We start from the raw sequence: 14,772 nt of genomic DNA, 5'->3' as shown, positions 1-14,772 counted from the left end.
CAGCAGTCACATCATCAATAAATACAAGAGAACCAGTTCCATTGGCAGCCATACATGCCCACACCATGACACTACCACCACCATGCTTCACTGATGGGGTGGTGTGCTTAGGATCATGAGCAGTTCCTTTCTTTCTCCATACTCTTCTCTTCCCATCACTCTGGTACAAGTTGATCTTGGTCTCATCTGTCCATAGGATGTTGTTCCAGAACTGTGAAGGCTTTTTTAGATGTCGTTTGGCAAACTATAATCTGGCCTTCCTGTTTTTGAGGTTCACCAATGGTTTACATCTTGTGGTGAACCCTCTGTATTCACTCTGGTGAAGTCTTCTCTTGATTGTTGACTGACACACATACACCTACCTCCTGGAGAGTGTTCTTGATCTGGCCAACTGTTGTGAAGGGTGTTTTCTTCACCAGGGAAAGAATTCTTTGGTCATCCACCACACTTGTTTTCCGTGGTCTTCCGGGTTTTTTGGTGTTGCTGAGCTCACCGGTGCCTTCCTTCTTTTTAAGAATGTTCCAAACAGTTGTTTTGGCCATGCCTAATGTTTTTGCTATCTCTCTGATGGGTTTGTTTGGTTTTTTCAGCCTAATGATGGCTTGCTTCACTGATAGTGACAGCTCTTTGGATCTCATCCTGAGAGTTGACAGCAACAGATTCCAAGTGCAAATAGCACACTTGAAATAAACTCTGGACCTTTTATCTGCTCATTGTAATTGGGATAATGAGGGAATAACACACACCTGGCCATGGAACAGCTGAGAAGTCAATTGTCCTATTACTTTTGGTCCCTTAACAAGTGGGAGGCACATATGCAAACTGTTGTAATTCCTACACCGTTCACCTGATTTGGATGTAAATACCCTCAAAATAAAGCTGACAGTCTGCAGTTAAAGCACATCTTGTTTGTTTCATTTCAAATGCATTGTGGTGGTGTATAAAGCCAAAAATGTTAGAATTGTGTCGATGTCCCAATATTTATGGACCTGACTGTAAAAAAAAGGAAGACACATTTTTGAGTACAAGCACTTTTCAAATTTGTCATTCCCAGATAATTTTACCTGCTCTGCACCTTTCCTACAAGGCTCTGATGCAAGATTTAAAGTATATCTAAAGACAAAGCTCTTTCTTTCAGTTTTGGATAGAGTTTAGAATTATTCAAACAGATGTCAGGTTTCTGCTGCTGGGGAGATTCTCCCTCTTTATTTGCCCTTGTGTCTACTGTCAATGGGACAGAAAGTGTTGAGAATGGAACATACATACCGCTGTCACCAGAACAGGAAGAGAGTGGAAATCTTTCAAAGGGTAACCTGTTTTGATGACAACTAAGAGGATTTCCTCAACTTTTCGAGAGATCTCCTCTCACTTCCTATTGTATCTCCAAGACACAAAGTAGAAGTAAATCTTCTCCACGGGACAAAAAACAAATGATCCTTAGACTAAAACCTAGGTACACTTTAAATCCAGGAACCCTATATATGAATTTTGAATCACTGACCTGGTGTTCCAGGTCAGTAGGTGAATTAAAAATTCAGACCTTACTCTAATGTGTTTGATACAGTGACTCAAAACCAATGAGTCACCATAAAAGCTAGTGAATTATCATTTTCTAGTGGACAGCCCTCTCATTTCAATGATGACAGGTTTACCTTAGAAGAAAATTCCCCTGGGTTGATACAGTAATATTTCATTTTTAATGATTCTCTACTCCCCAAATGTAGACTTTACACACACACACACTTACACATATACTTACCACCAGCAACATCTAAAGGTCCATTCTTTTTTTTCAGTTCAATTACTGCTTCTAAAAACTCTTTGCCTCCTTTCTTCTCTAAGGCACTACCTATACAGAAACAACAGATAGGTCCTATTTAATATTTCAAATATTGTATTATTTATTCATACATCCACTTCTGATCAACTTTCTTTATTCATACTTGAAACTTCAAAAGAAAATCAAAGTAAGCTTTATATATTTCTCTTATATATGTATATGTGTGTATATATATATATATATATTTTTTTTTTTTTTTAATTGAATCCAAACCTCCAGTAAGAAGGTTGCCAAGCAACTGATAATTCAAATATATGTGAATTGTATCAGCTAGAACAACAACAAATAACTAACTGTGCTACAGTTTGGCCGTCACGTGGGTATACCCGTGGTTTTTGTGCAGGTTACCCACAGTTTCCCACAGACTTGCTATTATGTGCCTCGTTTTCAGTGCATTTTCTGAAAGGGCACCAAAGATATATCACACGGGACTTTTGGTGTACTTTCATAAAATGCGGAAGACACAAGCTAACTTTAAAAAAAACTCATGCCAGATAGTACCACTTAAACACACTAAATTGAGATCTCTTTTAAGTGGTTATACAATCAGTTATCAGACTGCAGAAAGTACAAGTCTATGAGGACTAAATTACCAATAAAACACAGCACAGATGCTATAATATATTTTCTGTATAGGTATTTCTAAAGAGTAATAATGTGATTTGACTTTGAATTTCAATCCATAAACACACCATTAATTTAAATTGACAAGCATTTAGCAAGCTATTTGTTGCTTTCCCATTCCAAATCATGGACTACAGCATTGACATTACAGAGCTTTTTTTGTGTCAATGTTTCCCTATGCAAACAAAACAATGAAGTTTATTGCAGCACGTAGACTTTTACAGTGAATGAATGCACTTTAGCCATTGATCCTCATTTATAGAGATTAAACTCGAAAAATTAGAATATCATGCAAAAGTTTATTTCAGTAATGCAACTTAAAAGGTGAAATTAATATATAAAATAGGCTCATTACATGCAAAGCAAGATAGTCCAAGCCGTGATTTGTCATAATTGTTATGATTATGGCTTACAGCACATGAAAACCCCAAATCCACAATCTCAGAAAATTAGAATATAACATGCAATCAATAAAACAAGGATAGTACATTATTATTATTATACAGTATTTATAAAGCGCCAATAGTTCGCTCAGCGCTGTACATTACAAAGGGGGACAGAACATGTGACAGAACAATACCAATACAATGCAAAACATGAGGGGATCGAGGGCCCTGCTCTTTCAAGCTTACAATCTAGGAGGGAGGGGATGGTGGCACAGGAGGAGATAGCTGTGGGGGATGGAGTGGTAGGAAGAGTGGAGGAGGTCGGCAAGTTAGCAGGGGGTGGGGTAGGCTTCCCTGAAGAGATAGGTTTTCAGGGTGCGCCTAAAGGAGAGGAGAGTAGGTGATAATCTGATGGGTTGGGGCAGGGAGTTCCAGAGGATGGGTGACACCCTGGAGAAGTCCTGGAGGCGGGCATGGGAGGAGGAGACCAGGGAACTAGAGAGAAGGAGGTCTTGTGAGGAGCGGAGTGTGCGTGCTGGGCGGTACTTGGATATTAGGTTAGTGATGTAGTTCGGGGCAGTATGGTGGACAGCTTTGTACGTCAGCGTTAGCATTTTGAATTTGATCCGTTGCGCAATCGGAAGCCAGTGGAGGGATTGGCAGAGGGGGGTGGCGGAAACGGAGCGGTTGGAAAGGTGAATGAGTCTGGCAGCCGTATTCAGGATGGACTGAAGCGGGGATAGCCAGCGGCGAGGCAGGCCAGTGAGGAGGGAGTTGCAGTAGTCGAGTCGTGATATGATGAGGGAGTGGATGAGCTGTTTAGTGGTTTTTGGAGTTAGGAACGTGCGGATTTTGGCGATGTTGCAGAGGTGGAGTCTGCACGAGTTTGTTAAAGAGTGGACTTGGGGCTGGAAGGATAGGTTGGAGTCCAAAATGACACCAAGTACTCTGGCCTGCGGGGCGGGTTTGATGGTGGCGTTGTTGGACATGATGGAGAAGTCAATGGGGGGTGGTGTCCGGGCTGGAGGGAAGACAAGAAACTCGGTTTTGGAGAGGTTCAGTTTAAGGAAGTGGAGCGACATCCAGTCTGATATGTCGCTCAACAGGTGTGTGATTCGGGCGGAGACCGAGGGGGTGAGGTGGGGGGTTGAGAGATAGATTTGTGTGTCGTCGGCATAGAGGTGGTAGTTGAAGCCGTGAGAGTGTATGAGTTGGCCAAGGGAGGAGGTGTAGATGGAGAAGAGAAGGGGCCCGAGGACAGAGCCTTGAGGGACCCCAACAGAGAGGGGGAGTGAGAGGGAGGTGGTGGCATTATAGGTAACGCTGAAAGAGCGTTGTGACAGGTAGGATGAGAGCCAGGAGAGAGCAGAATCTCTGAGGCCGAGGGAGTGTAGTTTTTTGAGGAGGAGGGGGTGGTCGACTGTGTCAAAGGCCGCAGAGAGGTCAAGGAGTAGGAGCACTGAATAGTGGCCATTAGCTTTGGCGGTTAGCAGGTCGTTGGAGAGTTTGAGTAAGGCAGTTTCGGAGTGAGTGTAGGGGAGTGTAAGGAGTGTAGGGGACGGAAGCCGGACTGTAGGGGATCGAGGAGGTTGTTGTCGTTGAGGTGAGAGCATAGGCGGGCGTAGACTAGGCGCTCGAGGAGTTTAGATGTAAATGGCAGCAGGGAGATGGGTCTGAGGTTGTTCGGGTCATTGGGGTCCAGGGAGGGCTTTTTAAGTATGGGGGTGATGTGTGCATGTTTCAGAGGGGAAGGGAAAGTGCCGGAGGAGAGTGAGAGATTGAAGATGTGGGTGAGGGAGCGTAGGATGGAGGGGGAGGGAGGTTGTAGGAGTTGTGAGGGGATAGGGTCAAGGGGGCAGGTGGTGAGGCGGGCATCAGAGAGGATCTTCGAGACTTCTTCGATGGTAGTAAAGTCAAAGTTGCGGAGTGTTGGGGGAGCTTCAGTATGAGGAATGTAGGGTGGGGTGGGAGAGGAGGTCAGAGCAGTGGTGGGGCCGTGGGAGAGGGGTGTAGAGGGGGTAGCTGAGTGAGGGGGAAGGGGGTTGGAGGGAGTTTGAGCAGCGACGAAGTCCCTGTGGGTTATGTCGAGGGGGAGGGGGGATGAGGGGGTAGCTGTGTGAGAGGGGACGGGTTGAGAAGGCGTGTGAGTTGCGGCAATGTCCTTGCGAATTGTGTCAATCTTGTTTTTGAAGTGATTGGCAATCTCAAGGGCAGTGAGTGAGGTGCTGGGTGGAGGTGGGGGTGGCGAGAGTAGAGAGTTGAAGGTGGAGAAGAGTCGGCGAGGATTGGAGGAGAGGGCCTTGATGAGGGTCAGGAAGTAGGCTTGTTTGGCAGTATGGAGGGAGGAGGTGTAGGTGTGGAAGGCAGATTTGTATCAGGTGAAGGCTTGTTGGGATTTGGTTTTGCGCCATAGTCGCTCCAGGGCACGACTGTGTCGTTTGAGGGTTTTGGTGTGATCAGTCTGCCAGGGCTGGAGCGGTCGGGGTCTGATGTTGCGTGTGGTTAAAGGCGCTAGTGAGTCAAGGGCTGTTGACAGCGCATTGTTGTAGGCGGTCATAGCCAAGTCGGGGTAGGACAGGGGGAGGATGCGGTCATGGAGTTGATCAACTGCGGAGTGGAGGGAGGCAGGGTTAAGGTTGCGGAGGTTACGGCTGGTAGTAGTGTGACATTTGGAGGGGTAGGCGTTGGGAGGATGAGGAGATAGAGAAGGTAATCAGGTTGTGGTCAGAGAGAGGGAAGGGGGTGTTAGTGAGGTTGTGGGGAGCGCAGCGGTTGGAGAAGACAAGATCAAGGATATTACCGTCGGAGTGGGTGGTGGATTGTATGCACTGTGCAAGTGCAAAGGAGGAGGTTAAGTGGAGGAGACGGGCTGTGTCCGGGTTGTCGAGGTTGACAGGGATGTTGAAATCCCCAAGGATGATAGTGGGTAGCTCAGAGGAGAGGAAGAAGGGTAGCCAGGAGGAGAAGTCTTCCAGGAAGCGGGGTATGGATCCAGGAGGCCGGTATATCACAGCAATCTTCAGGGGGGTTGGGGAGAATAGTCGGACGCAGTGGGCCTCGAAGGAGGAGAAGGATAGGGAGGGGGGGTTTGGGAGGACTCGGAAGGTGCTCAGCGGTGACAGGAGCAGGCCAACCCCACCACCTTTACGACCGTTGGGCCTGGGTGAGTGGGTCCAGGTGAAACCGCCGTAGGAGAGTGCAGCAGGGGAGGTAGAGTCAGTGGGCTGGATCCATAGAACAATATCGGACCTCTGAAAAGTATAAGCATGCATGTGTACTCAGTACTTGGTTTGGGCCCCTTTTTCATCAAATGACTGCCTCAATGAGGCATAGCATGGAAGCTATCAGCCTGTGGCATTGCTAAGGTGTTATGGAAGACCAGGATGCTTCAATCGCGGCCTTCAGCTCTTCTGCACTGTTTGGTCTCATTGCTCTCATCTTTCTCTTGGTAATGCCCCATAGATTCTCTATGGGGTTAAGATCAGGCGAGTTTGCTGGCTAATCAAGCACAGTAATCCCACGGTAATGGAACCAGGTTTTGGTGCTTTTGGCAGTGTGGGCAGGTGCCAAGTCCTGCTGCAAAATGAAGTCAGCATCCCCATAAAGCTCGCCTGCAGAAGGAAGCATGAAGTGCTTCAAAATCTCCTGGTAGACGGCAGCATTGACCCTGGACTTAATGAAGCACAGTGGACCAACACCAGCAGATGTCATGGCTCCCCAAATCAACACAGACTGTGGAAACTTCACACTGGACTTCAAGCATCTTGCAGTGTGTGCCTCTCCATTCTTCCTCCATACTCTGGGTCCTTGGTTTCCAAATGAGATGCAAAAGTTGCTCTCATCAGAAAAGAAGACATTGGACCACTGAGCAACAGACCAGGTCTGTTTTTCTTTAGCCCAGGTAAGACGCTTCTGACGTTGTTTGTTGTTCAGGAGTGGCTTGACAAGAGGAATACGACATTTGAAGCCCATTTCCAGGATCCGTCTGTGTGTGGTGGCTCTTGATGCACTGACTCCAGCCTCAGTCCACTCCTTGTGAAAGTCCCCAACGCTTTTGAATGGCCTTTTCCTGACAATCCTCTCCAGGCTGCGGTCATCCCTGCTGCTTGTGCACATCCAACTTCTTTTGCAATTAACTTTTGAGGCTTTCCCTCCTTATGGAGGGTGTCAATGATGGTTTTCTGCACAACTGTCAGGTCAGCGGTCTTTCCCATGATTGTGATTCCTACTGAACCAGACACTGAACCAGACTGAGAGACCATTTAAAGGTTCAGGAACCCTTTGCAGGTGTTATGGCTTAATTAGCTGATTAGAGTGGGACACTTTGAGCCTAGAATATTGCACCTTTTCACAATATTCTAATTTTCTGAGATTGTGGATTTGGGGTTTTCATGAGCTATAAGCCATAATCATCACAATTATGAAAAATCACGGCTTGAACTATCTTGCTTTGCATGTAATGGGTCTATCTCATAAATTAGTTTCACCTTTTATTTATTTTTTTTAATTTAAATATTTATTAGTTTTTCATATAAAATACGTCCCATCATTACTCTCATATAGCATACAAAACCATCATTTATATCCCTTTCTATCTTTATTCCCATTACCCCCCCCACCGCCTATCTAATACCCCCCACCCTACGAACCTACCCCTGCCCCCCCTTAAAAAACTACCCACTCTGCATTTTTCCATTATATCTTTTCTTAAGTATTTTCACATATCCCACTCTACAGCTTCATATATTTCACCTTGGACACAAAATCTTCCCATTTTCCCCATCTCCTACAATATAACCCCATCCTGTCTTCCTGCATATAATACAGCTTCTCCATCCCACATATCTTATTCATTCTTTCCACCCAGTCCTCTTCTCTCGGCACCTCTGACCTATGCCAAAACTTAGGTATCAGACCATTTGCCGCATTCCGATAATACCATATACCCGAATCCTTGTATTTGTTCACTGATAGTTCTGTACCGTGTAATAAACACACCTCTGGATCCAATCCTATCTTTATCCCAGATATTATCCCAATCAAACCATTGTCTCCCAAAAACCCTGAATCTTTGGGCACTCCCACCATATGTGATATAGCGTACCTATCCCTCGACACCCCCGCCAACACTCCAGTGCATTCTCCCCATTCATCTTATATTCAACATTCGGTGCGATGTGCCATCTTGTTAAACACTTATAATTTACCTCCACCTCTCTCATGCTAATATTCTCGTGTGTTAGTCTATATATTTTCCTTTGTTTATCTTCATCTATCTCTATTTCCAAATCCCTTTCCCATTTTACAATATACATCGGCTTTGCGTGTGTGTCTAACTCAGTGAGAATTTTAAAAACTTTTTCCGTGCCCCGTTTCCCGTCTCCACGTGATTCCAAGAACCTCTGAAACAAATTCCAATCCTCTCTCGATCTCAAAGGTTTCGGAAGATTCCCAACAAAGTGTTTCAATTGGTGGTATCTCCACTCATCTATCTTAATGAAAAGTTCCCTCTTGTCCTCTTTCAAATCCTTAAGTGTTCTCACTTCCTGCCCTTCCATAACATCCCTCAATTGAATATCCTCCTTTTTAAACCATTTTCCTGTGCTCTCCTCCCTGCCTGGAGGGAAAAACTCTGTGTTCCTTAGTGACATTAATTGTGAATTAAAATCCCATTTCATAAGCTTGTGCAGTTTATCCCAAACCTTTAAAACATTTAATGTATAAACACTCGTGGTATCTTTTAATCCTCTATATTGTGCTGGTACCCATATGATTTTACTACAGTTAACTCCGCTTAATTCATTTTCAAGCTTAACCCATCTTTTCCCCTCTGGATTGTGTGTCCAGTCATAAATTCTTGCTAGAACTACTGCTCTATATTCTACCTCTTCATATCTGGCACTCCCAATCCTCCTCTTTATTTCTACTCAACAAATCATAAGATATTCTAGGTTTTTTATTTTTCCATATATATCTTGTTAACATCTTTTTAATTACCTTGAAAAAAACCTCCGGGAGTTTAATTGGGATCATCTGGAATTTTATACAGGATTTTAGGTACTATTACCATTTTTATCAGATTTATGCGACCTATCCAGAACGGGTTACCTCCTCCCAATTTCTTTAATTCCTTCTTAAACTCATTTAAAAGTGAGATATAATTTGATTTATACAAGTTCGTATATGAAGCAGTGAGTTTAACTCCTAGATATTTTATCTCTCTATCTTTCCATATAAAAGGGAATTCTTTTTGTATCTTTTCTTTTTCACTATTTGGAAGGTTTACATTTAAGATCTCAGTTTTTGTCAGGTTGATTTTCAAATTTGATAGCTCCCCATAATCCTTTAAGCTCTTCATTAAATTTGGGAGTGTTATCCTAGGGTTTCCCACATAGAACAACAGGTCATCTGCAAAGGCTGCCACTTTATGTTCAATTCCTCCTATCTGTATTCCTTTTATGTCCATATTTTTTCTAATAGTTGCCAATAAAGGTTCCAATGACAATACATACAACAATGGGGACAGTGGGCATCCCTGTCTTGTTCCATTCGACATCCCAATAGGTTCCCACCTCTCTCCTTTTCAGCATCGATTGAAAGCACCCCCGCCGGAGTTTTGCCCTTCCTAACTTTCTGGATAAGTAACAAAGTTCTCAACCCATTGTCTCTACCCTCTCTCACCGGGACAAATCCCACCTGATCCCCCTGTATCCATTCTGGCAATAATTCTTTCAGTCTATTTGCTAAGACCTTTGCATATCACTTAGTGTCTATGTTCAAAAGTGAGATTGGTCTATAGCTAGAGCACTGAGAAGCATCCTTCCCTTCCTTTTGAAAAAGCACCATATGGGCCTGCAAAGATTCCCGCCTCATCTCCATCTCCCCACCCAGGGTGTACATATATTTCTTTAATTTAGGTATTAAATCACTATATTTTTTATATTACCTCACAGTATATCCATGTGGGCCTGGACTTTTCCCGGTCATGGTACTCTTTAGTGCTAGTTTTATTTCCTCCTGCGTAATTTCTAAATCAAGGGAATTCAGTTGATCTTCACATAACTTCGATAGTCCTGCGTTTTTTTAGATATACCCTTCTTTTTTCTCTACTCGAATTTGCACTTTTATTTACTGAATCCTGGGAAGTTATATTATACAGCTTGTTATAGTATTCCTTGAAAACCTTGGCGATCTCTTTAGTAGAATAAACCATTTCTCCCTTGGGGTTTCTTATTTTTTCTATATAATTCCCGTTTTTCTTTTTCCTCAAGGCTCTCATTAAATATTTTCCTGGTCTATCTCCCCATTTATACCTCTCACTTGCCACTTTATTAAAAACTCTTCTCTCATCTTCCATCAGTATCTCTAGTTCTTCTTTCTTTTTTATTACCTTCTGTCCTATCTCTTTTGTTATTCTACTTTTATGTATCTGCTCCAGGTCAAATATTTCTTTTAACAATCCATTAAGTTTCTCTCTTCTTTCCCTTTTCTTTTTTGCCCCGGACGTGATTAATATACCTCTTATGTAGGCCTTATGGGACTCCCATACTGTAGCCACCGACACTTCCCCCGTCTCATTCCCCTGAAAAAATCTTTCAATCTCTTCTTTAATTTTCTGATCAATCTCCTGATCCAGGAGAAGAGCCTCGTTCAACTTCCATCCTATACCACCTGTCGACCGCCTCCCCCACCCTAATTTCAATGTAACAGGGGCATGGTCTGCCTCTATTTCTACTTTAGCCACCATCTCTATAAGTTGATGATCAACCAATATATAGTCCAATCTCGAGTGCATTAGAGAAGAAGGTATAGTCTCTCTCTCTCCCATGTATTACTCTCCAGATATCCACCGGTTGGCAGTCATACATCACCTTCTTTAAAGTTCTCAGAGACCTACCTCCCTCTTGCTGCGCAGAAGAGGTTGTGTCTATTTGTGGATCCATGCAGAAATTCAGGTCCCCTGCCACTATCAAACGACCCTTTTTAAAAGCCATCAGTTTGTACATTCCATTTCTTGCAATCTACCTCTCAAAAATACAAATCTCCCCTCAGGATCTATTTCTCTTTCCTCCAACTCCAGCCTTATGTTTTTTGCAAACCCTATTGCTACTCCCTTAGCTCTCTTAATGGGGGAATCTGCATAATACCATATTGGGTAATTTCTAGAGTTCAACTTAATATTTGACTTAATCTCAAGATGTGTCTCCTGCAAAAAGACCACCGATGCTTCTCTATGTTTCAACTCCTTGAATGGCTTAAATCTCTTCCCAGGACAATTCAACCCATTTACATTATATGTTATAAACCGTAAGTCTTCCATACTTCTTATATCTCTTTTTTTCTCCTCACTTTCCTCTTTTCCACCAAATCCCTTATACTTCCCTTTCTTATGCAGAGTGTTGACTTTAATACCCTTCCCTTGTTCCCTCCTACCCACCCTCCCCCATTACACCCTTCCCATCCCACTCCCCACCCCTCCCCTCCCTCCCACTCCCTCCTACTTTTAGGCTTCTAATATGCCTATTAATCATTTGTGGACCTAAACACCACTATTGATTAGTATTCGGTGTTGAACTCCGTCCATGGGCAGCTCCTCCTCCCACCCACCTCCCCATCCATTAAATCAACTCATTAAAGTTCCACAATATCCCCCAGAGGAAGATCTCAAAAAGATCCCTATTTAGGCAGTGAATCTATTTTTTCTATATCACTACTATTCCTCAAACCTCCTAATATATACTTCCGAAGGAGATATTAAAATCTCACAAGAGCGGAGAGGAGTTGGAGGGGAGCGGAAAGAAACAAGAGGAGGGAGAGAGAAAAAAAAAAACAAAAAAAACTTTCCCTTCCTTCCCTTTCTCTCCCCTCATCCGCTCTCCCCCTCTACCTTCTCTCCCTACCCAACTGCCAGTCCTCTTGTCTTGTCTCTCCTTGTTCTCTATTTTCTTCTTCCCATCCGGCAATCTCCATTCTTTGCAACTCAAGTCTTTCACAAAAATCCCTCATATCCTAGATTGTAAGCTCGAAAGAGCAGGGCCCTCAATCCCCTCATGTTTTGCATTGTATTGGTATTGTTCTGTCACATGTTCTGTCCCCCTTTGGTAATGTACAGCGCTGAGCGAACTATTGGCGCTTTATAAATACTGAATAATAATAATATCCTCTGGAAATCTCAAGTGAGCTGTTACTCCATTTTTCCAACCAATCAGGCATACTGGAGTTCCCCATCTATAAGACACATTCTTTTTTCTCATCTGCTCTATCAGAGGTTTCAGAGTTATTTTTCTCCACAAGGTCTCTGGTGTAAGGTCTGCAAAAATCTGAATGTCCATTTCACCATATTTAATCGTTGTGTTCCCTTTAATCTTCCTCCAAATCTCTTCTCTATCCCCATATCTGTGGAGTTGGACGATTACATCTCTCGGTTTTTCCTTCCCAACACTTTGATATCGTTTTCCTATTCTCAAGACACCATCCATTTTAATCACTTCTAATTCAGATCTGTCCATTCTACAAATTTCTTTTTGCAATATTTCCCCTTCTACAGTCTCTGGGACACCTCTCAGCCTTAGATTATTCCTCCTGTCCCTGATTTCTTGTACTCCCAATTTATACAACAATTTTTCCTGGGTTTTCTCCATATTCTTTATTTTTTTTTCTAATTGAGAAATGTTTTGGGCCTGATGTTTAATTTTCTCCTCCGTTTCCTCCACTCTTATCAGCACCTGCCCCAGGTCATTTCGGATAGTTGCCATTTCATTCTTTATTATTTTTTCTAAGGCCCCAAACATTTCTGTCATCTTTTTTTGTTTGGTGCTTGTAGATCACTTTCCATTTCTCTCGACTCCACCATTCCGATTATTTGCTGATTACGAACATTCAAGCCCAATGATAATCTAGGGCTGTTTTCCAGACTAATATCACCTTCCCCTTTTCCGTTTATACCTTGTAGCCTTTCTGGGGTCACATTTCCCTGAGACATATTTTTTAATTGTTCCCGTTTGGGTCCCTTTAAGCCCACTTCCTTTAGTACTTTTATTCTTCATATCTTCTGTGGGGCTTATTCTCCTCTATAGTTTCATAAGATAATAGGTGTTACAACTATATGATAGGGTCCCCTCTTTGCCTAATAAATTGTCCACTTGGTTTCCTTATTTGGTTGCTTAATTTCTTCTTTTTATCTCTCCTTCAAAGCCCCTGGGAATCCCCTCATCTCTCCATCTTCTGCTCTTTTAAACAGTATCATGAAAATGACTTGAAAAAAAAAACATTAATTAATTTCAAGCTGCTTCCACTCACCCAGCTCTCCCCTCCTTCTCTCCAATGCGGCTCCAAACTGCTGACATCCAACTACTATCCTCAGAGCGATCTACAGGGGGATTCCACAGGGTTGCTTCAATTATATTTCCCTAGATCTTCTCCCATAGGGGTATCCGTGGTTCCTGGGTATGCTAGGGCACACGTCCTCTCTCCAGTCCGGGTATCCAGCCAGGGGGTACTCTGAGAAGCCGACCATCCCACTCCTCTCCTTTCGGGACGCCGGCCGGCTTCCTCCTTTCCCAACACTCCTTTGCGGCTGACCACGTGGTCGCGCCGCTCTCCTGTCTCCCGGCAACCTGGCTTCCCGGCTCTCTTACTTGCTGAGATCTGGATCTGGTCAATCTCTGCCAACAGCTCCCTGTTCTCCTCATCCCTGGATCTCCACACCACTACCGAGGCCCCAGCATCTCAGGTAGGTCTCGCCCCGGCATATCCCGACTCGGATAGGGTTCCTGGGGGGCCTGGGTGGGGGAGTCTTATCGGAGAGCTCTCCGCCACCGCCATGTCCAGGCTCCACCCCTCTGGGCCGGATCAGTTTCACCTTTTAATTTGCATTACTGAAATAAATGAACTTTTGCACGATATTCTAATTTTTCGAGTTTCACCTGTACATGCCCAAAAGGATTAGCTGTCCATTATTTTGGATGGAGTGTAAAAAGAGAAATGTTGACTTATCTGCAAATTCTGTATCTTGAAGTACACCATAGCACACTGGCAAAGTACTCATAGTTGTAGGCTGGGTTATAGGTTCATATTTTCAGGTGACTGGATGCTAGGAATCCTTTAGAGGACAAGCCCCTTGGTCGCCTCTCCTATAACCCTACCCCATTCCATAAATCCTCAGTTTTGTAGCAAGCAAGTCAAATTACTCTTATCTCAATTGTACACTACAGTACACAGCCATTTCCCCACAGGCATAAAGCACACTCCCACACCATCCCACTCAGGCATCAACAGCAAGGCTCTTACCTTCCATTCATCATACATCAGCATCAGAGGTTGGTCATCAGCTCTGAGGAAAGGGATTCATCCCCAAAACGCGTCAGCCATTTGACTGCACTGACAGTGAGAACACCTTGCCTTCCGTTGTGGCCATTGTCATTTTTCTATGCTTTTTAGATACATGCTTCGTCTGTGAGTATGTTTTTATTATTTCACTCCTACAATAAACCTTGGATAATGCACTAGGTGTGTGCGCCACCTGTTTTCTCTCTATCCAGTGGCTGATTTGCCCATCTGAGGAGGGCTGCACCCCTGGAGCATTTCCTTTGGTTGTCGCTGTCCTGGTACCCTTGGCTTCCCTTTTGGCTGTGCATATCCTGAGGCGCTGGAGAGTACATACGATATCCACTACAGAACACAGGACAAGTATTCATAGTCCCTGGAACATCCCCAAGCAATGAATGAGAAGGGTGGGCAACACATGGCAAACTGAACCGGGCCAATGGGTTCAGCAACCACAAGGATCAAAGACCCAACTTCAGAGTGCCGCTGCAATAACAGAAAATTGCACATCCACCTGGAAGAACTCTGAAAAGGTAGGAACTGAGGTCCAAGTGGCGACCTTACAAAGCTCGGCTACAGAGCTAGGTGCTGGAAAGC

At 43.9% G+C, this 14,772-nt stretch overlaps 1 protein-coding gene across 3 annotated transcripts in view; it reads right to left on the bottom strand.

The window, feature by feature from the left end:
- The window catches only part of MACROH2A1 (macroH2A.1 histone), a 146,756-nt gene that overhangs the window by 59,987 nt on the left and 71,997 nt on the right, over positions 1-14,772 (bottom strand). For all 3 annotated transcript variants that reach the window (XM_089653135.1, XM_089653133.1, XM_089653134.1), the window contains exon 7: positions 1,760-1,849. In XM_089653135.1, the coding sequence (XP_089509261.1) occupies positions 1,760-1,849 (90 nt within the window). The remainder of the gene's footprint in view (positions 1-1,759; positions 1,850-14,772) is intronic.

Source organism: Staurois parvus, unplaced genomic scaffold, assembly GCF_062004578.1.
Source record: "Staurois parvus isolate SC_StPar_1 unplaced genomic scaffold, SC_StPar_1.0 ptg000701l, whole genome shotgun sequence".
Classification (NCBI taxonomy): domain Eukaryota; kingdom Metazoa; phylum Chordata; class Amphibia; order Anura; family Ranidae; genus Staurois; species Staurois parvus.
The sequence above is the reverse complement of the archived record's forward strand: the minus strand, read 5'-3'. Positions and strand labels throughout refer to the sequence as shown.